The 27,230-nt window shown below is 37.5% G+C and overlaps 1 protein-coding gene across 1 annotated transcript; it reads left to right on the top strand.

Annotated features, from left to right (window-relative positions):
- PITRM1 (pitrilysin metallopeptidase 1) lies at nt 1-27,067 on the top strand. Its single transcript, XM_052693145.1, has 27 exons — nt 1-141; nt 502-604; nt 1,388-1,494; nt 3,845-3,996; nt 4,365-4,479; nt 4,613-4,709; nt 5,023-5,183; nt 6,530-6,656; nt 7,421-7,509; nt 7,997-8,125; nt 9,859-9,972; nt 10,446-10,542; nt 12,725-12,859; nt 14,661-14,799; nt 15,908-16,024; nt 17,489-17,621; nt 18,349-18,469; nt 19,281-19,357; nt 19,756-19,921; nt 20,039-20,139; nt 20,975-21,095; nt 21,841-21,912; nt 23,213-23,325; nt 23,847-23,972; nt 25,119-25,264; nt 25,922-26,024; nt 26,599-27,067. The coding sequence occupies exons 1-27, from the start codon at nt 95-97 to the stop codon at nt 26,690-26,692; spliced, it is 3,102 nt and encodes a 1,033-aa protein (XP_052549105.1). The 5' UTR covers nt 1-94; the 3' UTR covers nt 26,693-27,067.
- Nucleotides 27,068-27,230: the final 163 nt, after the last annotated feature.

The following is a 27,230-nucleotide window of genomic DNA, read 5'->3' as shown; positions in this document are numbered from 1 at the left end:
CCAATGCAGGTGGGGCTGCGGCGCCTGCGCTGCTTCGCTGCTGTACGGCCCGGCTCGTCCGCAAGGCTGTCGGCCTGCGGCGGGGTGCTGAGCCATGTGGAGCCGCTACCGGGCGGCCGCGGGGCTGCTGAGCCGCGGGCGGTGAGGACGGGGGTGAAGCAAGGGAGCGGGTGGGAGGCCCTTCATGCTTTTCTTCTCGACCGCGGGCGCTGGCCGCTCGGCCCTCGGCTCGCTGCGGTAGGCGGCCCGACCTTCCCTGCCCTGCGGGCCCCACGGCTCCTGTGCCCGGAGAAAAGCTCAGCCTAGGGGCGGGGAATGGCGCGTTGCTCCCTTGGCGTGGACAGGAAGGCCCCGTGCTGGCTGCCCCTCAGCACCGAGATATAGCAGCGTGTTTTCCTCAGCAGCACCTCAGCTCCCCTCCCCAGCGCCAGGTGGAGGGAACGTGCCTGGCTCCCCTTCCTGTGGCCCTGAGGTGCTCCAACAGGAGATGTGCTGTTTCAGGTCTCTGAATCAGAAGTCATGGAGGTGGAAGAGCGTTCCTGCCAACGAACGGGCACTGCTGTATAGGGTTGGAGAACAAATCCACGGCTTCACGGTAACTCAGGTGAGCATTACCTCTTCTTTGTGTTGCTGGTGCAGGTAAATTTTCCCTTGATGGGAAAAATGTCAAAATGAGGGCAAGAGTTTGTATGCTATGCAGGTATTTGCATAGATGCCACAAGTGGTCTGTTAAAAATGGTGCAGTAGTTGCTTGTATTTATCCTTTTGTGACTGAATTCTTTACGTATCATTAACACATGTCCCTAAGGGGATTTGCTGCTCCAGAGTAAATGCTGCACAATGGGAGTTTGTGTGTTGCAGACATTGAGCATTCAGTGTGGCCTGCTGAAAGTTCAGACAGTTGATTGATACCCCGCTGTGTGCTGGTTTATAGGAGACATTTAAATGATATGTTATCCTCAGAACTACTTCTGTTGCTTTACTGAAAACTCCCAATAGGAATAATATGGGGAATTTCTTTTTACTTCTAAGGAAAAAAGTTGAAGTAGAGAATGAAGGTATTCTACGGTCATTAGTAACAACAGAATCAATAGTAGAATTGAGTTCTTCTAGTTTCCTTCTGCTGTCCTGACCACTGATATGTGAATATATGCCTTCTCTTTAAATTTTTGAGCAGTTTATTCTGGTCCTAATAGTTACACCAGATGAGTAAGTCCTCCGATTGTAACGTAGTGTATTTTTTAATATATTTTCTATTTAAATACATACAAATATTTCATAAATCATAGAAACACATGATCAGTGAACTGACTGTTGCTATGTCATCCTTAATTTATTTGATCTCTTAGCAGTCAGTTTGTAATACAGATGTTTTCTTCCAATACAGGTGACAGCTGTTCCTGAGCTGTTCTTGACTGCAGTGAAGCTTAGTCATGACAGTACAGGAGCCAGATATTTACATGTTGCTCGTGAGGATTCCAATAATCTATTCAGGTAAAGATGTATACGTATCACATCCAGCATCAACCTGTGCTTTATACATTGTAATTCAGCTTCGTAATTAGACTTTTCTGTGATAGCAAAGACAGAAGTACTTCCTTTATGGTTCTTGCCTACAGTAATTCAGATTGTAACAGATGTTACAATGTCTGTTGTTCGGCATGCTGCTCGAAACAGAACCAACGCTTAACTCAAGTGAAGTTCCTCAGATACTTAAGTGGACCTTTAAAATTTCCGAAGACAGAGATTCCGCAGCTTCTCTGAGCAACTTTTTCTCAGGATTTAACTGTTTACATGTAGATTTTCTTTCTTCAATATCACGTTAGAACCTTCCTTGTATTATTTAATGGTCATTGGTGCTTCTCTTTCCATCATGTGTATCTATGCAAATAACTTGTTTCCACTGTAACCTTGTAGGCATTGGAAGGCAGCTATTGGGCAAGCTTGCCTTGTCTCTTGGTACAGTCAATCTTTTGTAGAAGGCCATTAGATTAGTCAGGCACAATTGGCCCTTGGTGGAACCATGATTGCTCTCTGTAATCACCTCCTTGTCTTCCTTGTGCTTCCACATAACTTCTAGGAGGATCTGTTCCACGATCTTCCCAAACACTGATGTGAGACTGACTGATCAGTAGTTCCTAGTGTGATCCTCATTACTAGTTTTAAAAATGGGTGTGATATTTCCTTTTCTTAAATCGCTCTGGATTTTTCCTGCCTGCTGTGACTTTTCCAATATGATGGAAAGTGGCTTAACTACATCTGCCAGTTCCCCTCAGGGCACTAGGATGCAGTTCATGTCCCATGGAATCATGGATGCTTGGGTCTCAAACCTGATTTTCTATTATGATGGAAGGAACTTCATTCTCCAAGACACTGCCCTGAGGTTCAGAGACATGACAGATGTGGAAAGAGTGCTTGGCAGTGAAAACTGAAGGGAAAAGAATGAACACCTCTCCATGTCTTCTCCACCTTGGTTGTCTCTAGTTCTTTCTGTCTCATTCACTGGGGAGAAGGGTGTACTTTCTTTGGTTTTCCTATTCCAACCCATGTATTTGTATTATTATTCTTCACCATAATTTCCAAATTCAGGTCCAGCTGTGCCTTAGCTTTCCTTACACACCTCTACATTCTTGAGCAGTATTACTGTATTCTACCCAGGAATGTATGTCTATACTTCTTGTTTGTGCAGTTCTGTCTTAAAATTCAATATTGGAGGTCCTTACACGGCCATGCTGATCTCCTGCCCAATTACCTACACATGGGAATTGAAAGGTCTTGTGCTACAAGGGAAAATTCCTTAATAAGCAGCCAGTTCTTTTCTACTCCTTTATCCCTGAGGATGGTTTCCCAAGTGGTCCCATTCATTAATTCCTTAAACAGTGGAAAATTCATTTAGGATTCAAGGTCATGAATTTACTCTTCTGGCCCACATCCTTCAAGACTGTGAACTCTGACAGGCCTGATCACCGTAGCCCAGGCTGTCACCAGTACTGACCCCTCTCCATTAGTTAGTTTATCTATGTTGGTCCAGTAATTCTGCTCCTGTAATTGGGCTTTCTGTCACCTGGATTAAGAAGTCAATCTTAACACACTCCAGGAATCTCTGGCTTGCTGTGCTATTTTTCCAGATGTCAGGGTACTTGAAATTCCCTTAGAATAATCAGAGCCTGGGAGTGTGGCAGTGCCTGTTCTTGCAGTATGAACGCTTCATCAGCATCCTCCCATTGATCAGGCAGCCTGTAGTAGACACTAGTCACAAGGTTTTCTGTGTTGGTTTGGCCTCTAATTTTCATTCATAAGCTCTTTATCTGCTTTTTGTTGCTATTTTTCAGTGACATCTCTGCGTTTCAGACTTTTTTTCTTTAACATAGGGGACAATCCCAATACCTATCCTTTTCTGCCTCTTTGCTTTGCCCTTCTGAGTAGTTTATAGCCATCAATTGCAGCACTTCAGTCATGATTCATCTCACCAAATTTTAGTGATAGTGATTAGATCATAGTTTTCCAACGGTGCGATGGCTTCCAAGTCCTTCTATACCTCTGGTTCTGAAACTAGATTTTCTAATAAATTGACATGTAGTTGTAAGACGTAGAACTTCTTTTTTACCATAAGCTTCCACAGGCTTTTCCTGAGTGTTTTGACTAAAAACTGTGTGTATATGAGGTTTTTCAGCTAATTAACTGAATAGAAGAGATCATATTTCCAAGTAGGATATAAATGTTGTAAATGTAACTGTTGATATTGGCAACTGTTACAGGTTTGACAGTTGCTTTGTTACATTGTTACATTGGTTGGCTTCTCATAGCAAGTAAATGCATTCTTCTCTGTTCTGTCTTTCTTAAGTTTGCAATTCCGAACCACTCCAATGGACAGCACTGGGGTCCCACATATCCTTGAGCACACAGTATTATGTGGTTCTCAACAGTATCCCTGCCGAGATCCATTCTTCAAAATGTTAAACAGATCATTGTCCACTTTCATGAATGCATTCACAGGTGAGCCTGAAGTAAATGAATTTTGTCTTAACATGAGTAAGGTGGATCTTTTTTTCCCCTTTGGGGAGCTATTATCATTAAGTGTGAATGAGAGGTTCAGAAACTGTGAATGAGGGGTTGAAAACTAACAAAGCAAGATGACAGATCATTTGCAGTTACAAAGGCCTGGTAGAACTAGAGCTTTATAGTACACAATAAGGCAATTGTTTCTATGCTTGCATGTTTGATAAATAGCAGTCTTAATATATTAGTTAATTAGTAAGCTTCTTCACCAATTATTTATATTGGTGAATGATTCAATATAAATGAGAGCAGAATACACCTCAGACTTCCTAAAATTCTGATCTTTTATGTCTATTTGTATGCAGCTAGTGATTACACACTCTATCCATTTTCAACACAAAATCCCAAGGATTTCCAGAATCTCCTGTCAGTGTATTTGGATGCAGCTTTCTTTCCGTGTTTGCGGCAGCTAGACTTCTGGTAAGCTTGAGATGAAAAGCAAACTTGAATTTTTTTTTTTTTTTTTTTTTAGATTTATAAACAAAAATACAAAATCAAACAAATGATCTCTTGAGCTCCCAAGCAATGTTTCCTGTTATTAATTTTTTTTCAGGCAAGAAGGTTGGAGGTTAGAACATGAGAACCCAGCTGATCCTCAGACACCTCTAGTTTTCAAAGGAGTTGTTTTTAATGAAATGAAAGGGGCATTTGTAAGTTTTGTGGATTTCTTTTTTTCTTTTTTCTTCAGTGAAGTCAGCAAACAAACTTTTATTCATGAGGTTAGACTGTTGAACATTTGTTTGCATATAAAAGAATACCTTGCTAATGGATTTTGTTGTAAAACTTCTAAGTTGACATAATAACGCAGCTATTTTTATCAAAGTATATGGGTCTATAGAGCAAATTCTTATGTGAGGAGTTCTAGGAGTGTAAGTTAGAACTCAAGTCTTACTATGGACCACTTCTTATATTTGAAATGTGCTCTAATGACTTTACTAAAATGTGGTATTTTTTTCTCTTAAGACAGATAACGAGAGGGTATTTGCACAGCACCTGCAGAATAAACTTCTTCCTGATCATACCTATGGTGTAGTATCTGGTGGACATCCCTTAAGTATTCCTGATCTCACATGGGAGCAGCTTAAACAGTTCCATGCCTCACATTATCATCCCAGCAATTCCAGGTATCTGAAATTTGTATCTTAGTAGGTTATATAGCGAGTTAGCATTGTGGTTTTATGAGGGGAAACCAGCTGTATGGTATTCTCCAGCAACTACCACAACATCATAGAATTACAAGGTTGAAAAGAGCCTAAAAGATCATCTAATCCAGCTGTCCTCCTATCACCATTACTACCCATTAAGCTACTAAACCATATCTCGTAGCACCAAACAAGAAAGGAATTTGTTTTAGGGAGAGAATTGAAGGGTGATTGGAGGCAGTGGCTTCTGAATGAGAGGTGGCTAATGTACACTTTCTAGGCTACGTGTGCCTGCTTGATTTTGATGATTTGTATGGAGTTTTATTTACGGGTGATTCTCCATTAACTTATGTGTTGTGAGGAAATGAACATTGTGTAAGTACTTGGCAGTAATGCAGAATTACAGCACAAGTAGCACAGATGAAGTGGTACAGAAACAGATTCAAATCAATACAGATTAGAAGTTCATAAAGAAGTTGAGAGTGCATGACTGTTCATTTGCTCTTGAGTTATGCCCTACTATTTTGGGTTCTAAACACTGGTTATCCCTTTGAGTTGGTATTCTGTTGGTATTGCTGCATCTATTCTGTTGGTATTGCTAAGGTCATTAAGCTAAACATCTACTTGAAAATATGAGGTATTCTTTCTTCTGTACTAATTCTGTGGTCGATGTAATTCATTCATGGAACATCAGCTTGTGACATGACTTTGAATTCACCATCTTTTGGTTTGTTTTTTTTTTTTATCATTCCAAATATTCGCTTGTACCTGAGTTTAGATTTTAAATGAGGAATAACGTTTACCTGAGACATACACCATGCCCGTATTTAGTCCAATGGAAGTTAGTAATATTTCTTGTAGGTATGGGAGTGTACTTTGATAGACTAACTTGCACAACTCAGCTGTGCTTTACAGGTTGGTTCAGAAATGTATAATCATATTTTATACATTATGAGTGAGGACAATAACAAATGTCTTCTGAAATGTTAGAGCACTGGACTTATGGTTCCTAGTTATTTACTAGTATTTTCTTCTTGCAATATTGCATAATACTGCAGCTAACTGAATTTGAGTTTTTGTGGACTCTAAAGCATAACACAGAGACTGAGAAGTGCTGTGGAATTTTACCAGTACAGCTGTGGGTTTGATGTACGTGGCAAACCGTGGTAGGTCTTAAATCTTAAAATAATGTTCCTTGTAGATGTAAGAGAGTCATTGGAAATCACATTAAATTCATAATGAAAGACAAATGAATAAACCAAAAAGAGCCCTGTAGATTTTCCTGTAAAAATCTGTTTCTTAATTCTAAGCTTCTGTTTGAAATGCAGATTCTTCACTTATGGTAATTTTCCACTGGAACAACATTTGAAACAAATTCATGAGGATGCACTGGTAAAATTTGAACGAATTGAATTGAAGACTGACATCCCAAAACAAAAACTCTGGGAAAAGCCTGTAAGTATTAAGTTAAAGATGTCTTTATATCTCTATATGTATTAAAAAAAAAAAAAAAAAAAAAAAAAAAAAAAAAAATTAAAAATGCACATCCAGTAGTGAAATTGCAGAAACTTGAGTATAACAGCATAACATTTTAGCCCAGCTGGGGTTATTTTCTTTGTTTGTAAGTGTATTAAGTGAGCTAAAACTTTTTGTTGTTGTTGTTAAAAGGGTTAAAAAAGAATGTTTACTTTAGCATTTCAGTAGTGTAATTATTCCATACCTTTGTTCATTTTAATTATTTTAGTTTTCATATGCCCTCAGCATTTAGAGAACTGGAGCATTTATTACTGTGAAGCACCTAGAACTAGGGATAAGAGTGTTAATACTTTGTATCAGGAGATGATTCTTTAATGTTACCTAAACTTCGAAAGGTTGGTGTCAAAATAACTTTTTCCATTCATTTAAAACCTTCTCTTCCCTACCTTGCCTGGAAGCTTAAATTTTAGTTTGAAACTGTGCTTAGAGTGTTATTTATGGACAGATTTTCTTGATCCTGTTTATTTCTCCTCTTGTAAAAAGTGAAGTTACCACTCTTATCTTTTCAAGGTATACTGAGTAAATATTGTGTGTCTGTATGCATACTTGTGAGTAAATATCTGCAAAATTATTTTAGGTTTTTGTGAGGAGGATTTGAGGATGTAAACAGTCATTTTTTTTTAAAATTTGTAATTTTAGTCTCCCTCAAATGTACTTTTTTTTTTTTTTTTAATACTTTACAGCAAGAACACCATATAACATGTGGTTTAGACTCATTTGCTGCTGATCCTTCCAAGCAGACGACTGTCAGTGTCAGTTACTTGTTGACAGAGTAAGTCTTATAAAAAAAAATTCTTAATCAGCCCTGTGGGGGAGAACTAGACAAATCCTTCTTTAACAAAGGAGAGTTTAATTTGCTGAGACTTTTTTCTTGTCTTTCTCTTTAGCAGGCAGAGTTAAGGAAAATCAGCCACGCTCTCACAGAACTATTCAGTGGGTTAGGCTTTGGGAAAACTGGCTTCTTATTATTTCGGTTGCCTTCCATTTTTTCCAGTTTTTCTTTCTAAACCAGTTGCTAACTTTTGTCCTTGTGTACCAAGTGAGCTTGCAGAGTTTCTAGAATTACTGTTTATGATGAGTGAAAAACCCAGAGCTCTTAATTTTCTAAGTTTGGTGTGGTGTTCATAAGTCATAATTATTTCTCCCTTGCCTCCATTACATGGTTTTGTAGAAGTAATTCTTCTGAAATGAAATCAGAGACGTTTGGTGTTACATATTCATAGCTTGACGATTTTTAATAATTAATATTTTTTTTTCAGTATTACAGATGTTTTTGAAACTTTCACGCTAAGCCTCTTGTCTTCGCTATTGGTTGATGGACCAAATTCTCCATTTTACAAAGCCTTAATTGAGTCTGGCGTTGGTACAGATTTTTCTCCTGATGTTGGGTAAGTGTTACAATTTAACTTTCATCACTATAAAACAGTATTAGAGAAGATGTAAACCAATATCAAGTTTGAAAAAGCTGTCTCTCATGCAGACAACAGATACCACATCAGAAGAATCTGAATCGTTTTTCCTGATAAAGCACTGTCAGGTCTAAATTTTAGCTTGTCAGTATCTTGTTAGAAGCTGTGTTAGTTTTAAAGAAGTTTGGTGTTAACTATTCATGTTATCAACAAGAAAAATATGTACATAGGAACACAGTGTGCCTTCATTACTCTAATTTACTTGGAGTTTTCATCTTTTGTGTTTGGTGTTACGTGAAAGAATGATAAAAATGAGTTGGCTTTTTTGGTGCACTGTTACTGTTTTTTTCTTACTTCAATTCTGTGATGAACACTAGATCAGTTTGGCAGAAATGTGTTTTAATGCAATTAGATACCATTCATTTATCATCTCCACAGTGAGATAAGGGTATGTATGTCAATGTTTATTTATTCAGAAAGTAGTATTTGCAAGCAGTCTGCTAAACTAACTAGTTCTGCACTGCAACCTATAGATGAGTGGGTTCTGTTAACTTCACTACAGGCTTAGCTGCTCATCATAGCTTGCCTTTTTTGTCAGCAAAAGGAAGCAATTTCAGGGCATGAACATCTAACTGATATTAGATATGAAGATGAGAAAAACCATTATTTGTTTCCACTATCTCAGATGTTTGAGTGCAAATCCTAAACATAATAATAAAGTATGAATGTAATGCCTTGGGATAATCTGCTTGGCTTGAAGTTATCTCTTTCGGGTTTGCTGCAAGTCCTTTGTCATGAATACCAGTGCTGTGCAGATATCTTGATACCACAGGGCATGGTATCTGTCTTCAAACACTGAAGAAGTGATTCAGTTGTATGTTTTGTCAGCTAAGCCTTTTGTATGTTTAATGTATCTTGACTCATACAGTGAGTTGTCTTCAGTGTGCATCAATGACTGTGCTGATGAGTCCTGAGTTTGGTATTCCTGAATTTGACATCTGAATCTGTCATTGAATCTATTCTTTTTTTTAACAAGAAATAGTGGATTTTTAGATTTGATTAACGCTAATTGCTTTTTGCATGTTGGCTTTGATCCAAATTATTAAATGCTGCATTTTTATGTGAGTAACAGTTTGTCTCTGTAAAGAGGAGTTCTCATAGATAATGTCCCTGACAGCCTGAGCAAAACTGTTTTTTTCTTTTTTTTTTTTTTCCCATCCTCAGGTGCCATTAAAAGTAATTACAATAAAAACAAAATACTTGACCTTCAACATTTACTCTGCAAATACTTCTTTAAATGTACTAATTAAAAGTACTGTTCTTCTTGCTTGCTTAGAAGTGGAATATATATCTTCAGCTGCACAGGTAGCTGAATTTTTCACTTAGGAAGGAGGTTTTATTACCTGAAGGTACTTACTGATGAACTAGAAGATGAACAGAAAAGACTAGCTTTCTTCTGTAAATGTTTGTCTTTCTCTAATATCGTATACTATATCATTTCCTAACAGTGTGCTGCTGCTGAAATTGAACAAAAAGTTCTTTTAAGTTCAATTTCTTCCCTTTTTTTTTTTTTTTTTTTTTTTTTTTTTTTTTTTCTATCTAGAATTTAATAATCTGTGTATGTGAAAAGAATATTTCCCCCTTGCCTTTGCTGGCAGGTTTAATGCTTAAGTTGTACTAGTTGTTGCTGAGTTAAATGTGTTTTATTCTAGGTTTAATAGCTCAACAAGAGAAGCCTATTTCAGTGTGGGTCTACAGGGTATTGCTGAGAGAGACATTGAGACTGTGAAACAGATTATTGCCAGAACAGTTGATGAAGTTATTGTGTGAGTAATGTTAAAATTTTGGAGACTACTGTTCTTTCATACAGTCTTTTACAATTAGAGATATGTCTTTATATACAACTACTACTAATTACACAAAAATACATATGTGTGTGTGTGTGTGTGTGTGTGTGTGTGTGTGTGTGTGTGTGTTAATATGCCTCGAAATTTTAATTAAGTTTAAAAAAAAATTACTGAAGAAGCAGTTATATTGCTCATTACCCTTAAAACTCTTATCTGTAACTTCCTCTACTGTAGCATATTCATCAGCATAACCTTCAGGAGTTCAGTGACACTGGTGCTGTTTCACTAAATAACACATCACGATAAGATTTTCCTATCAATTTTAATTCAGTGTGTAAGACATCATGGTGTAATATTTCCCTTATCAATGCCATAATTCATTTTCATAACTTCACTAAGAGCAATTAGTGCTTATGGATACGATTTCCTTCTCTCTTCATGCTTTCTCAAAGGAAAGGATTTGAAGAAGATAGGATTGAAGCTCTACTTCACAAAATTGAAATCCAGCTGAAGCACCAGTCTACGAGTTTTGGTCTTGCCTTGACGTCAGTAAGTTTGTATATATTCTTGTGTGCGATGTTTTCTGTAGAAATAAGTTAGAAATCTGTTTGGTACACCTTTATAAAATATGGAGGTCATTTTTTAGGTATCAAAAGCCTACAACTTCTCACTTTCTGGCTTTTTCTTTGTCATATTGTATATATTTGTTCTTTTCAGGAGTCTTCAAGCTATTGCTAGACTCTACACTGCATGATTTAATCAGGCAGTGAACCTGCTGTCTTTGCCTGAATAGGAGCTTTGATTAAAGTAGGACTGTACAGATCAATGTTTGATTAGTTTAGTTAGTAGCATGGTGTGTTTAGGCTGGTATTTTACAGGTTTTATAGTTAGAAAGATTATTGTGGTGGAAAGAGGCAATCGAAAATGAAATGCTCACCTGTATCCTAGTCTCACAGTAGAAAGCTCCAAAAGTAGGGATTTCCAGAAAGAGATCCTTCCCTAGTGGCAGTCAGCCCTTAAATGGGGTCTAGGAAATGTGCAGCCAGGCTGTGGCTCTTCTGGGCACACAAGTGAATTGCCTTCACCTGTGCTCCCATGGCTGACTCAGTGCTTGCCTCTCGTGATCAATCAGTGGTTCAGACTGTGATTCAACAGTTCCCATACACATTCTGATTACTTTTGTAAGAAAGAAATGTCATGCTGACTCTTGGTATGTTTTGGCCAGTTGCTTATCTATTTATAGAAATCAAATCAAAAGACTGTATTTTTCTTTGGAATGTAGGGTTGTGCCGCTGTAATATAAGAAATATAATTACTAACACTGCCACTGGAAGGATTGTACTCTGTGTGATCTCTTCATTTAAAACATAAGTAGGAGAATTCAGAAACTGGTAGCTAGCTTTTGTTTTTAGCTGTAGGTTTCCTTTTCTTTCTGAGGTAATTAAAACTGTAGAAATTGTATTCTAAAATGATGGCCCGTTCCAGCTTGCTTATGTTTTATCTGTGTGACTGTTCAACACAAACAGTCTCCAGATCCCTTTTCTTCTTAGGTTCTGCATGAAAAGTGTGTGGAGAGTCAGTTTATCAGGGAGAAGAGATCAAAGTCTCCCTCTGTGCTTCCCCTCCTTTGAGAGCTTCAGAGAGCTGTGAGATCATCTCTTAGCCTCCTTTTCTCTCAAGTGGACAATCTAAGTGTCTTCTGCTTCCTCTGATAGGACTTACCTTCCAGCCCTTTTACCAGCTTTTATTTCCCTGGACATATTCAGCTACCTTAATGTCCTTTTTATAAAGTGGTGACCAGACCTATATACAATATATTTGAGGTGAGACCTCAAATGCTAAATATGGCAGGAGAATTGCCTCTGTCTGGCTATGCAGTGTTTAATGCATCCTAAAATGCAGCTTGTCCTCTTGGGTGCCAGGCACACTGCTGGTTCGTGTTGAGCCTGCTGAAATCAGCACCTTTCTCTAGACTCTGTGGGGCTACTCTCCTACCACTTGCATCCATCTGTACTTATCTGTCATTCTGTCATCACTCCATCCCAAGTGTGGCACCTGGCGTTTCTCTTGTTAAACTTCATGATTTCTCTGTACACCCAAAGCTCCAGTCTATCTAGATCCCTCAGCAAGGCCACTTGTCCCTCAAGTGAGTCAATACTACCTCTTGGTTTATTATCAACTTGGAAACCTTTATAAAAGATGCATTCAACTCCTGCATCCAAATCATTGATGAAAGTGTGGAACAGAACTGGCCTTAGAATTGAGCCCCATGAGACACTCCTGTTGATTAAATCACTTCATCAGACTGATAGGGTAAAAGACTGTAATATTCATAAACTGTTTTGTGTCCACTTCCTGCTCTGCTTTTCCTTGTTTCTTGGTCTGAAAAAAAAAATGTTTATTTTAAAACAGGGGAAAAAGTATTGTCACAAATTTCCAGAATGCAGATGTAAACACCTTTGCAAAAAAAGAAAGTAAGTTTATTTGTTACGATAAAGTCGGAGAAGAGAATGGAGGGGGGCAAAGGACAGGTGATGTTGGTGGTATAGTCCTTTAGTCTGAATAAATATTTCAGCTTTACAGTTCTATTCAATCTAATGAAAGTGTTCATCAGTTACTACATGTCTACAGTTCAGGTATAGATGGTAAGGTAGTTTTGGAGCACAGATGCTGCCAGTTATGGAAACGCATGTAGATTGTCCTGCTTATTTAACTACCCTTTGCCTTTCAGTATATAGCCTCCTGCTGGAATCAAGATGGGGATCCAGTGGAGCTCCTGAAGATTGCAGATAAAGTGTCACGGTTCAGGCAATGCCTTAAAGAAAATCCCACATTTCTTCAGGAAAAAGTTAAAATGTATTTTAAGGTAGGAGCATGTTCAGGAAGATAACTACAGTATTAATTTTTGAATCACAGTTCTGTGGTTTGAACTGAAGGGTACTGAGTTTTTCATACTGTCTGTTTTTAGATGTAGATAAACAGCAGTGCTTTTTAATGAAGCATGTTAATTTTAAATGGCTAAAGTGAGAACTTAAAACTGGAAAAATTGGACACTTGGTAATTCACATACCAGAACAACAATAAAATACTAATGTTTAATTGAACTCTTATGCCTGATGCTATAGAAGGGCATGTGAAAAGACGTGGATAGAGGTTTATGGGCCTGGTTGTGTATTGTGTATAGCTTTCTATTCTTCCTTGAAAAGACTTTTGGCTGTTTAAATAAGATTGTTTTAGTGCACTTCACATTCCTTCAGTTGTTGTCTGAATTTTGGCTTTCTGCTCTTTTTCATGTGTACCTGTGTATATGTTTTACTGGAGTGTTTGCAATTTCAAAAACAGCAAAGGCATTATGACATTGAATGATTCGAAGCCCTCTGCATTAGCTAGTAAAAACCCAGTGACAGCAGTGCTGAAGTGTCTTTCTTATTTTTGTTTTGTTGTGTTTTTTTTTTTTTTTTTTTTTTTTTTTTTTATTGTTTTGCTTAAATTATTCAAGTTGTTTTGAAGGACTCATCTGTGATACTTAACTGTCAGCTCGATTTACCTTTGGGTAAATGCTTGTTCACATACATCAAAGGTGACAGGAAACAGTGGCATCTGTTTTCCTAAAGGCATTATTAGTGTATGGAAGTAGTAAGGAACTGTCAAATTTTTGGCTGTTAAGAAATACAGTATTTTTGAGAATGTTCTTGACTATGCAGTTCTGCTGAGGGTTCTGAGATAAAAACACTGCTCAACAGAAGTAATGAGAATTGTTGGATTTTCTGATATCACAAGATGATGCACCTTATGTTGTACGTTGTGCCAGAAGATTAATAAAGCAGGAAGGCTGGAAGCAATGGAGAGGATGCTGTTTATCTGTCCTTGGCATTTTACTCTTTAACTCTGTAGTCAGTCATGTTTCCTTTGTCTTTCTGTATAACCACAGGGGAGATAAGCTCATAAAACAGGGAATCCAATTACAGTGTTTCAAATTATTGGGTGTGTCTCTCATTGTTTGATTCCTACATTGAAATGGGCACTTTTGAGGTCCCTGTCTTTTGAATAGCCCCCCATTGTTATATAAAATGGTAGCTGCTGAGTAATTTTGTTATGAGTATTCCACAGTGCAGTATAAACAAAGAAATTTGACAGCAGTGATGCTTGCATAATGCATGGAGCCCTTTACCAGCAAGACTGTAAGGCATTTTTGAGCAGGACAAGGCATGCACATTTTACGTCATTTGGGATCGCTATGCGCTCAAGCTTGGGCAGGTTGAATGAGATGTTAAATGAAATTCTCCTGCAGTTAACTGGATTCCCCATCTTAGAACGTTCTCCAGATATAAGTTATGGCATACTGCTCTGCAGTGTCATACACAGTTGTTTCACCTAGATTTAATTACACAAGCACTGTATGCTGTTTGGGGAATCGGACTCCATTCTAAAATTTCTCCAAAAGTTGTTCGTTCTTGTTCATGCCTCTCATATCCTCCCTAGCAGCAAACTGCTTCATTAAATGAGGAGTTTAAATAGCCTGTTTGTGATTCTTTTGATAATATGGTAGAACCAAGTAATGCATGGGCTGTTCTGATCTACTTCTGATGAAGCAATAATCTGAGACAACACAGGTGGAAGCAGCGCTCAAAATTAATAATTCTCTGTTTTGGGATGCATTTCTGCAGGATAACCCGCATAGATTGACTCTGTCAATGAGTCCAGAGAAAGACTACCATGATAAGCAAGCAAAACTGGAAGCAGAAAAACTGAAAAAGAAGGTCAATGCTCTTTCTGAAGAAGAGAAAACCCAGATCTTTGAAAAAGGTTAACATACTTATACATGGTTTTTGTTTGGGTAACTGTTTAAAAATACACTCTGTTTGTTTGTTTGTTTTTTAAGCTATTGCTCTGTAAACTATTTTAAATTCTTTAAATATATCAAACATGTTCCAATATTTGTTCTGAACTGGATTTTTTTTTTTGTTATAGTTGGTAAGCTTGTGTAATACATGTGTTAGGAAGCTATGCAGTTTATACTAAACTATGTGGTTGGTGTATTCCATTACTTTTAGCAGTTAGAAAATGAAATGATCAAAGATTTCAGGCAACAGTCAGTAGGAGGAATGTTTTAAAATTTATCTGCTTTTTTTTTTTTTTTTTTTTTTGCTAACTTGCAATTAGTACAAGGTGAATAGCACCATTTACCTTCAAGCTCTTTGTTTCTGAGCACATGAAGTTTGCTCCATGCTTCTATAAAATTTACATTTTGTAATTGTATTTCTTTTCTACTTAAAAAGCCAACTATAGAAATAATATTGTTTGGTTTATTCTGAGGAATAACATGAACTTGGAAACCTTGAGCAGCCATGTCTTTTTGTTAAAACGTTGATTTAGGCACAGAAATCCTATAAAAAATGGAGTTAATGTTCAGAAGCAGTGTCCCTGGGAGGGGAATAGGGGAAGACGATCTTTCAGATGAGTTTGTCTACATACAAAAATAATCTTGAGAATACTTATAGGCAGCCAGCTAGAATCTGAAAGAGGCTGCAATGTAAGATAAAGCACAATGGTTTAGCTGCATCAGAGTACTGACAACACTTGAGAAAGATTTCCTATGAGTTAGAACCAAGGTCTGCGTTGCCTAATGGTGTCTGCAGAGCTGGACAATAGGGCGGACTGACAGATATCACTTCTTCAGGGTTTGAAGTACATGTAAGCAGGATGTGAAAGAAGGGAGTGTGTAGGAAGGAATTTACAAAGGTATGGTGTTTTTTTTCTGACACAATAGTGTGCAGAATTTGTTTCAGTGCAATATTTGAAAGAAACAGTTGATAGAAAATGCTAGACTAAAACACGTTTTTCTGATCTGCATCACCTCAGAAGATTTAGAAGATGAAAATGGTGAACTTTAGTATTCTGCTTTCTTTATTAGGTTTGGAATTAATTGATCTTCAAAGCAAACCTCAGGATACCTCTTGTCTCCCAGCTCTAAAAGTGTCTGATATTGAGCCCAAAATCCCATTCACTGTGCTGGAGACAACATTTGCAGGTTGGTGCAACCAGTATTTTCTCCTGTCAAGGACTACACTATTGGATTGTTATTCAACTACTAGCACAACTATGGCACTTCTTCCATCTTAAAGAAGTTTATGTACATGCCTAGCTGTAAATAGTCATACTCTGAAACAGAACACAAACAGCTATAGCCTGTGGAGAAGGAAAAGGCAGTCATTTTGGCCTGAGTTGTTTGATTTTGACTGTTTGTCGAAGTCGAGGGTGTTCCAACAAGCTAAAAGCAATATCCAAAACAAACTGCAATAGAACTGTGGGTCAGGCAAACGTCTGGACCATGTAGCTCCTGCCTTTTTTGTCTGCAAAAGCCAAGCTTCCAGATAGCCTTAGACTTCAGAATTGTAGACTGGAATAAAGTTTTAAACAAGGAGTACCAAGAATTCTTTGGGCGAAATTAATTTAAAAAAAAAAAAAAAAAATCTGAAAGTGATTCTCACTGTTTGTTGCCCATAGCTGTGACCCTTTTTCTCTAGTCCACCACCTCTGCAGTAGATTGCAATGGTGTGTAGAAAATTCTTGATGTCACCTCTGAGGGGTGATGTTGAGGTACTCCCAGCTGCAATCCAGTTGCCTGCTCTTTGTTTAGCAGAATATCTGACGCAAGCTCCCTGCCTCCTACTTTCTCACTGCCTGCCCTGCCCTGCAGTCAGAAGTCACTAGGTATGCTCAATTTTTCTTGAGCAATCCTGCTGCTTTCCAGAGACTTAAGCACTGTCTAGGGTGCAGGAAGCATTTGTTAGTGCTCTCTTCCTACCTCCTACCTGTTTTTAAAAATAAGATGTGCAAGAACCATGGAGAAGTCATCGCTCATTGTAACTTCATTGAAAATGTGTCCTGCTTTGCTCATGGCTCTCCTTATGGATTGATAGGAAGTAAGAAGTCATAGCTCTCAATTTTGTCATGGTTGTGCTCAAATCTTGCAGGTGACATTGCTCTGCAGTATATTTTTAACAGAAATTTTTGTCGAAATTGTCAGCAAGTGTCAAGTACTGGATAATTTTGATACTAAAATGACCTGTTTTGTGAGAACTGTGTTTATTCTAATAGCTGTTGTTACAGTAGAACGTACAAAGTGGGAACCTTTTTTTCTCAGCCTTTGAGGTAGAAAGACCAAAAAAACAAGTAAAAGAGAAAAACTTCTCAAGTCATTCAGGAACAAATTATCATTCCATCACTTGAGTGTTATACGTAAAATGTGTAACTTCTCTCTTTAAATTTTCCAGGCATGTCTTACTTTACCATGTACAAAACTAAACAAACAAACAAAAAAGAAACAAACACAACCCCCACTGCAGTCCAGCATTCAGTGCAATATTCCAAGTTAAAAACAAAAAGTGGATCTGAAGTGATTACAGAAAATAACTTAATTCTTGTAAGAAGTGGTTTTGCTTTCATGTACTTACAGAGGAAACCTTTTCTTTTCTTGTTTATTCATCCCTAGCTGATGAAGTTCCTGTCCAGTACTGTACTCAGCCAACCAATGGGGTTGTGTACTTCAGAGCTGTTTCCAGCTTGAACACTCTTCCGGAGGAGCTCAAACCATATGTGCCGCTGTTTTGCAACGTCATTACAAAGTGAGACATTTACTTTGCTAGAATCTAAAGCAGTAAGATATATTTCAGCTTACTGAAATAACACTGCTTCTAATAATTTCAGTGGCTGTTCTTGTAGGAAGGAGACAGTGATAAGTTGGTGTCTTGCTGGAACACTGATTCTTCCCTCTCCTCACTGAGTTGCCAACTCCTTTAGCCTTTGTCATTCTCTGCATTCCTTTGTTCCTGGGTGTCGACATGAACATTCCCCAGATGGAGAATTTTACCTGAATGGAAAAAAGCCTCGCTGAAATTTAAGTTTTCATGTAGATTTTTCTTGGTCTGGTTTCACAATGTGGTCAAAGGAACACTCACAAAGGGGCAAGAGTGGCACCAGACATATTAAGTGACCTGGGCCAGAAGGAGTCTGTTCTTTTTAGTAGTGATAACAGCTTATGTGATGCTTCTACTCTAGTTCCATGTGTATGTTGGGAGCAAGCCTGTACACTAAGCACCCTTTTTAATACTCCATTTTGAATTTGCAGTGGGTTTTAGCTGATGGCTTGGTGTATTATTATTATTATTATTATTATTATTATTATTATTTTAGTAAGATGTGAAGTATTACATTTTCTTGATAACACTGCAAATTGCTTAGTTGCTGCATTGTATTTGCCTAAAAGAATGTGAAGTTTCCTTCACATTTGGTCTATAAGCCTTAGTCTTCCCATACAGTGAAAATGGAAATAAATCTGATTATTTTCCACAGGCTGGGATGTGGAGCCCTTGATTACAGGGAACAAGCCCAGAGGATAGAACTAAAAACAGGTGGGATGTCTGTCAGCCCACATATCATTCCAGATGATTCACACCTGGATGTGTACGAACAGGTAAATTAATCATAAACTTACTGATGTTAAATTGCAATAACAGCTCAATAGTTAAGGTCACTCAGGGCTTCCAGTAGAGCATCAGTTAATGTGCATTGAAAACAGTGCAAAAGGGCTTATATATTTGGGTAAAATATATATTTGACAATTATGATACCTTAATATTTTGCATTAAGGGAAGCATGTGACACAGTCATCCATTTTAAGGCAGGGTTTTGCTAACATATGACTATATTTTTAGGTTCTGCAAAACTTTGGAAACAAGAGTTAGGGACAGAATGGAGTAGTGCTGTGCGTGGAGATTGCTGTTAATGTGTATATGTCCCTATTAACTGTGATTGGGAAACATTCAGTGCTTTTCAGGTTTGTTAGATCTTAGCATTGGGCACTGTAGTTTTAGCAATAAATAAATCTTAAGATATTTCAGAGTTACTGAGGTCTGCTTCCTGTAGTCTGTTCCCCATTGATCATGAAGTTGAGTAAGGGAGATTCTTTGCAGAAAGATTCATCTCCAGAACAGTTCCTTATTCTTCATATAAAGAACAGCTAAAACTCTATTTCTAAGCTTTTACTTACTATTGAGAATCAGTAATCAGCAGGCTTGCTTTGTGTGATGGTCAATCACATTTCATGTCTGCTCTGATTTTAGTAACATAGCCTTCATTGAAGTATTTTTGTTTTGTGAAATATTAGGTTGGCACCACCGCATTGCTTCCATGACGAAAATTCTTGCATGTTTCTCCATTGCTTTAGTTATTTGTCCAAAGGAGTTTTTTTGTGTATGTTTTCCTTTTTTTTTTTTTTCCTTCAGGGTGTGCTCTTTTCATCTCTGTGCTTGGATAGAAATCTGCCAGACATGATGCATTTATGGAGTGAAATATTTAACAAGTACTGTACATTGTTTTTTGGGTTTTGTTTTATTTTTTTGCATGGTTTTGGGGGTTCTCTTTTTCCCTCTTGCCCCAGTCACTTCTTACAGATCCTACTTTGACGTTTGTTTTCATAACTTTATCTTGAGTGACTCCCAAACACTAAATCATGGAATGATTGAGGTTGGAAGGAATCTCTGGAGGCCTTCTGGTTGAGGTCCCCCAGTCAAGCAGGGCCATCTAGATTGTGTTACCCAGGATCATGTCCAGACAGCAAATCTAAGTACCCCATCCTTTGATGACTGTGTAATGGATTAAATGGAGAAGGTGCTCTCTTGAATGAAAGATGCAGTATTAATTAAGCCCATTGGTGTGATTTTGCATGAGATGTAGAGGCCTGTTTTTATTCTCTTTCAGCCCTCGATTTGAGGAGGAAGAGCACTTCAGAGTGCTGGTTAAGAAGACTGCCCAGGAGCTATCAAATGGGATTCCAGATTGTGGGCATTTATATGCTTCTATTAGAGCTAGCAAAAACCTTACGCCTTCTGGAGAACTGCAAGAAATGTTCAGTGGGATGGATCAGGTGAAAAGTTAATGGTGTTTTTAAGTGAGGCTCAAATTCTCTACTGTGGAATGGCAGTGCTGATTTCTGTTGAATCTTTCTAATGACTTCATCTGTAGTTCTGCCCTTTTATTGCAGGTGAAGTTAATGAAGAGAATAGCAGAAATGCCTGATGTTAAACCAGTACTACGCAAACTACCACGGATTAAGAAGTACCTGCTAAATAGCGACAACATCAGGTGAGTTCTAGCTTAAACGGAAAGAAACACTGTGGTAAGAGAGAGGCCATGACCTGTCAGTAAGGCATGTCTCAGTATTGCAGTCCTGTGAAACAGAAGACCTGAGGAAATACTGCAGAAATGTTCAGTTCATGTTTTATGAGCTTAAGAACTTGATGGTAGCTGTGGCTTTTGTTTTTTTTAACAGGTGAAATCTACAACAAATGCAGAATTCAGATGTTGGATATTCTGTCAATATACTGCCTTTTTTTTTTTTTTTTTTTTTTTTTTTACCTTGAAAAGTGCTCAAGAGCAATACTGTTAGATTGCATTGTCATAGTTTAATGTGGTTTATTTTTGTTTTATTTTTTCTCTGCAATAACAAATAGGGGTGTTTTGAAGCCTGCTTTATGTATCAGTTGGGCCAAATAAGACATTGGTTTCAAAGGTAGTTCAATTTGATGTTAAATTGTAGTAGATTGTTTTGCAAAGAAAATGATGAGTAAAATTACTGAGGTATATGTGCTGTTCAAAATCATGGTAGCTGCGCTCGTAAAAACAGAATACAAAGGAGACATTTGTTCTGTGAAATCTGTGTAGTCATATCTTGTGCTGAGAAGTGGTGGATAGCTACTACTGGTTTGGGGCAAACAAAATAAAAAAATAATTAGGCTGTATTTTTTTTCGGCATATCAGATGTTGTCTTAGAGTTATTATGCTATTTTCTGCGATAAAGATTATCTGTGATCACAGGTGAAATTTTCTGATGATTTTATAGAAAGTTCTTAAGCACAGTGGTGCAAATTATAATAGACTGCAAATCCACAAAAAGGTAGTAAAAAGTGTTTTTTGACAGATGTTCCGTGAACGCAACACCTCAACAGATGTCGGAGGCATCGAAAGAAGTAGAGAAATTCATAAAGGGCATAACTAGAAGTAAAAAGGAGAGAAAACCTGTTCGTCCCCATGTGATTGAGGTAGGAAATCACTGTGACTAATGCATCAAATATATCTATATTTGATCTTCTGTAGTGGCAATTGTTCAATCTGAAGACAAACACTATCCATACAGAGATGTCTAAATAAATTGGCCAGTCAGCTCTGCAATAGGCTGGCTTTGTGGCAAAACATACAGCAGCTTGTCTTCATCCTATAAAACAGACAACAGTAATCCTGTAGATCGCCTGCCTGATCTTATCCTTAGGTGACTGCATACGCATGAGATGAAGGAAAATTTTCTTCCTTTCTCTATCACATGAAACTATAACTTCTTTTTTAGCTGTGCATTACTTGGCATGCTGGCCAAATGGAAGTAGGGAGTAAGATGAAGTTCCTCAGTTGTGTAGGAATTTGCTTCATTATTTGGATGGATGTTTGGCACAAATTGTACTTGGTTCGATCCAGCTGGCAGAGAATCCACTGTCTTAATTTCTAGAACTAGAGTAGGTTCCTTCACTACCCAGTTGACTAGAACTTTTGGGGACTCTAATATTTCTCTTGGTGTCTTTTGGTACAAAATTACTCTTGAAAGTAGATTTATTTAGCATTTGCTTAGAAATACAAATATAAAGAAATAATCAAGTAGCTGGCTTATGTTTGTGAAGACATATGGGCTGATGGTGGTTTCAAAAGCTACCACAGGAAATATGAGGGAGTAGGGATTTCAATTAAAGTATTCTTAGTTTAAGTCATCTTCTAATATGAGGACTGGATCTTTTGTAGAAATCTTCAGAAGTCAGACCTGTGGGAAGCAAAATGCTTAGTAGTTTGCAGATCACAAGGAAGCTAATTAATGTAAGTACAGTATTGGTTGAGGATACCAGTGTGTGTGTGCCCTTTATCCCACACTGTATTGTTTAAACAGTTCCTAAAACTTCATATGTCTGTCATCCTTTTTGTTGTTTTGCTTTTGGTTCTGATTTGGAGATCACGTAGCTGACTTCATGTCCATGATTGCAGAAAATACACTGTAAAAATCTCTGTATTGTTGCTCATAGCTATCCCCTTCTTTTCCTTCCTTTACTTCCTAAATGATTTTCTATCTGAATGACACCAGACAAAAGAGCATCAGTGACAGTTTAGTAAAAAATAAAAACTTGGTTTGGGTGTAGGAGAGAAATGCAGCTTTGTGTACCTGAGTTCCCATGGAGAAAAGGCAGTGAAAGCACAGCCGAAGATTTTTCTTGCTGACAGGTCATGCACGTGGTACTGTACTTGGCCTAACCATGCAGAGATGTGGGGGAGCTGAGGAGCTGGGGAGCAGATCTCTGGAGTTGTGAAACATTTGAGAGTATTGAAATGTAATTGTAAAAGCTTTTGAGAGTGTTTAAGGCTCTGTAGTTAAGTAAGCACATAGGAATATGAGTGAAAGAGAAAACTGAGTGCTTTAGGAGCCTGGAGACATAAGAAGGATTGGAAGTTCTGATGTGAGGGGATCTGCATCCCTGAAGGTATTTGAGAAATGTGTGGTGGTGGCTCTAAGGGACACAATTTAGTGATGAGACATGGTAGGTCAGGTTGTTGGTTGGGCTTGATCTTTTGCAGGTCTTTTCCAACCTAAGTGATTATGATTCTGAATAAGAATCAAGTTTACTGCAGGAGATCTGTGAAATTCAAGTAACTGCTGCTTATCAGAAAACAGCTTTTTTTTTTTTTTTTTTTTTTTTTTTGTGGGGAGAAGTGTTGTTTTTAGGATTCAATACATGTAGTTAATAGATGGACTCAAGTGGGATGGATGTGGAAGTGGAGAGTTATGAATGCTTCGATAAGAGTAAAGATGTGACAGAGAAGTATGCATCTCAAAACTGTTTGGTAATAATGTAATGTATGGACAACTTAGAAGCAGGTGTGCAAGTAGTAGCTGATGTACAGTATCTACACACTCTGGTTTCCTAAGGCAGTTCTAGTTCTGGATTGCTAATGTGGGCAAGCTGAATGTATTAACACTGATTGCAGTGTAAGTCACCTGGCAGCTTTAGCATATGTATGTATGTCTGTCTGGCAGAGTTTCACAGTTATCAAAAAAAAACCAGAGCTTTCAAAAGAATAAATTATCTCATCTCTGCTGTGGCAATAATGTTTTCTTTCCTCTTAGGATCCTACATTCAAACCATGCCCAATGAAGACACATTTTGTACTTCCCTTCCCAGTCAACTATATTGGGGAATGTGTTCGAACAGTTCCCTACACAGCTACAGACTACGCAAGGTAGGAAGCAGAATCAGCAGGGAGCTCGTACTTGTGTGCTGCATAACACTAAACAAAATAGGAAGTTATAGGTCGACTGTTGAAAATGCAGTGTCAATAAAAGCTTTGTGGTTTATTTGTGACAAATTCTTTACAGAACATGGTTAAATCTGTGAATGCCCTGTTTTAGTAAGCGCTGAGATGAGGTAACTAAGGGCTACTAACCCCTAACTTTGGAATAATAGCCCTACTTGCTTCAATGTGTCTGTAGTGACACTCCTATCACATGTAACAGAGTTGCAGTTAGGAAGCTGTTTCTGTGTTTCATTCAGGGGAAACAATTGGAATTAAAGGATTGTTCAAAAGTAGCAACTCTTACACCTATGTCACTTTACTCAGCTGTTGTTAAATGTTACTTAATGTTGTAGATTACAAGAAGCAGTGTGTTGTAAATCGAGATCTTTTTGAATAGTAGAGGCAATTGAGAATATTAGTGTTACCCAATTCACTTAATATCTTTTCTATTATTTCTCTCATTACAGTCTTCGAATTCTTGCACGGTTGATGACTTCTAAGTTCCTACATAGAGAAATAAGAGAGAAAGGAGGGGCTTATGGTGGAGGTGCTAAACTTAATCACAATGGAATATTCACTTTCTACTCCTACAGGTAAGTTCATATCTCAGGGGACCACTGACTACACTTGCATGCATCTTTGACTTAGTTGCAGCTCTCATTCAAGATTAAATGAAACAAAACAAATATTGAATGACAAGAAAGTAATTCAGCACCAAGTATGCAGTTAAGGTTAATTGCTTAATGTATATCAGTTTTGTTAACAAACCTCTCCTTGCTTTCTCTGGTTTCTATCCCTGGGAAAGTCTAGTTTACCTCAGCTGGTTTAGCAATCAGTGTTGCCTTTGCACCAGGTTTGTATAAGACAGGTTTTCATTTATTTTGTCATGGGTTGAAGAGACTCGTAAACTTTTGAGATTCTGGAGTAGAAGGGCACTTTTTCTGCTGGTCTTATTTTTGAAAAAATAAGCCTCTTTTGGTGACATTGGCTGGAATCATCAGAGATTCAGCAAAAAACATTCAGAAAGCGTTGCTAGTAATGAGCTAGATTGCAGAAAGTATATTTTCTTTTCCATTTTCTGTCATTCTGGAACAGTTAACCTGCTTTAGTTTTACAAAAGTATTTACAGATAAAGTTTGAATTGAAAGTATTGAAAACTAGCTATAATTCCCAATAGAAGTGTCATGAGTCTGATAGAGTTCTGTTTTAAATCATTTTCTTTACTAAAGATAGACTAACACAGTTCTTGGGCAAGATTCCTGGCTAAAATCTGAACAGCGTTGCCTCTCTGCAAAGTTTTCAACGTGGCAGGACTTGTCTTGGTTAGTATTTCAGTAGGTGTTGACCTGTTGCACCTGTTTTACGGGGAGCAAAAAGAGGTGTAGCAGGAAAAGCAACTTAAAGATACGGTATATCATAAATACTGCTGCTGTTCTTAATGAAAGCTATGCCTACTAAGCTGCTGAAGCAAATTGATAGTGGATTATGAAGTACTGGTTTACCATCTCTTTCATACCAATTCTCTGCACACTGCCATGAAGCTGCTTTTAGCATCTGAGCTTGCTACCCTTGTGTACTCAACAATTCAAAATACATTTGGTTCACTCTATTCTACAAAGTTTGGTTTATGTATGCATGTTTTGTATAATGCATAGTAAACTGAATGAAGTAAGAACAAAGTAATTACTGTACTTCATGCTGTAAGACTCAAGTCAGTAATTTCTTTTTTCTCCACTAAGGGACCCAAATTCATTAGCCACCTTGAAAACATTTGAAAAAGCAGTTGAATGGGCCAAGTCTGGAGAGTTCACGCAAGAAGACATTGATGAAGCTAAATTGGCAGTATTTGCTGCTGTAGATGCACCAATAGCTCCTTCAGATAAAGGTACATTCTCACCAGCCTCTCAGCACTGGGATATTTATTTGTTTTTAAATTTAAAGGAGAGAAAATAGTTAACTAAACTAAATCATATGGTGAAATTTGTACTTGGTGGATGCTGATTACCATTGCTCCTTTTTATAAATGCTGAATGTGTTCAGTCTCTCTGCTGAGGTATATATATTCAAGCTGCTCCTCAATATTAGGTGAATGAATACAGTTAGAAGATGAAGGTAGAATAGAGGAAAAAATTTTGGCTGGGAGTTAAATGTAAGCAACTATAATAAAAAAATTGCCTTTTTTTTTTTTTTTTTTTTTTAAATAGAACTTACAAGAATTATTTTCCAAACATGAATGTCTTAATTTTTCTTTTTTTTTTTTTTTTTTTTTTTTCTTTTTTTTTTTTTTTTTTTTTTTTTTGAGAAATTAAAGCATAGAACTGTATCAGTTACCAAAATAGAATGAATTTTTTTTCTAGATATGTACATTACCCAGTCTATGATCTTTGGTTTACAATTAAATCTTGTCACAGTATGGCTGTCAAATTGTAGTCTCTATTCTTCCCTTCCTGCACAAGTACTTGTCTTACTCTGCACTCCTTGCATGCTGTTGTAGCTGGGATTCCAGTACATTGTTGCAGTATGTGGCTTTGTTTTCTTTTAGGTATGGACCATTTCTTATACGGGATTTCAGATGAAATGAAGCAATCACACAGAGAGCAGCTTTTTGCTGTTAACAAAGATAACCTGGTTGATGTAGCAAACGAGTAAGTCTGTGCTCAGAATATGGGGGAGGGGGGGAAGCTGCTTATTTGAAAAATTACACAAATGCTGAACTTGAACAAGTTTGTAAAAGTTGCTACAATTATGTTATTTTATTTCTTTCATTGGCCTTTTGTCCTACTTTTACTACTTGCTTTTGTAACCGAGAGAGATTTAATTATATCCTGCATATTGCACTCTAACACATGTAGCCTCCCTCTTAAATTCTGAATCTGTAGGTGATTGTTCTACTTTTCAAAAGCCCAGAAACTCTCTAAAGAACATGTCTCCTCTGCTGTCCAACTCCTGGCTGAATTGGTTCTTCTTGACTTCTACCACTTTGTGCTTATTTAGACTTGAATTCCACTGCAGAAGTTTAAGCAGACAGGCTAGTTATGGCTACGCCTCAGTGACTGTTGTATTGTGATGGCTGGGGAAAAAAACACTGTAAATTCAAAAAGCTGTTGTAAAAGCAAGCAATGGGTTTATATCCAACAGCTTTTTTTCTTGAAATATTTTAACTTGTTTAGGAGAGTCACAGAATACTGAATGCAGCAACTTATTTGTTTCTTCTTGCAGGTATCTTGCAGTTGGGAAGAGCACTCGGGGGCTGGCTGTACTTGGCCCAGAAAATACAGATATCACCAAAGATCCCTCATGGGTCAAACGATGAATAGCTGGCTGAACATCCAAGCTCATACAAAATAAGCCCATCTTTGTGACTACGTTAGCTTTCTGTATTAATTTTTAATTGAGCAGTGGCCCAGCTTCAATACTACTTAAATTGCTGCTTGTAGCAACGTCCAACAAGCCAGTTAAAACTGTGTTTAAAAAAAAAATCTAACCCTCCAGTATTAGAGAGCAGGAACAATTTGTTGTTATAGTAATGACAGACTTTAGTATTTTATTCAAGACTCACTCCTTCCATCACATATAGATACTATATAAATTAAATATTTTTGTATATGTAGAGCATCAGAGTTCTAAATGGCATTGGGTTGAAAACATGTCTGCTGTTGGATATATAAAGTGCTACGTCTCTTTTAAATTGGTTTCATTCTTTTTTATGCTAATTCCAGCTTCCTCTCACAGGTATGTGTCAGTGCATTCTACCTCACATCAAGCCAAGTTTGTAGTGAAGGGCAGCATAGTGGGCAAATACATAATGTATTTAAATTCAGCTTTTCTCATGCCTGTTTAGGGAACGTTTA

Source organism: Tympanuchus pallidicinctus, unplaced genomic scaffold, assembly GCF_026119805.1.
Source record: "Tympanuchus pallidicinctus isolate F22 unplaced genomic scaffold, pur_lepc_1.0 scaffold3, whole genome shotgun sequence".
Lineage (NCBI taxonomy): Eukaryota > Metazoa > Chordata > Aves > Galliformes > Phasianidae > Tympanuchus > Tympanuchus pallidicinctus.
This window is presented reverse-complemented; position numbering and strand designations above follow the sequence as displayed.

What these genes read in the sequence shown, in the direction of transcription:
- PITRM1 (XM_052693145.1), top strand. Translation starts at nt 95, where the DNA reads ATGTGGAGCCGCTACCGGGCGGCCGCGGGGCTGCTGAGCCGCGGGCG. An exon ending in AAAAACTCTGGGAAAAGCCT is followed by an intron (nt 6,657 to 7,420) that starts GTAAGTATTAAG and finishes AATACTTTACAG; the next exon opens with CAAGAACACCATATAACATG. An exon ending in TTGGTCTTGCCTTGACGTCA is followed by an intron (nt 10,543 to 12,724) that starts GTAAGTTTGTAT and finishes TTTGCCTTTCAG; the next exon opens with TATATAGCCTCCTGCTGGAA.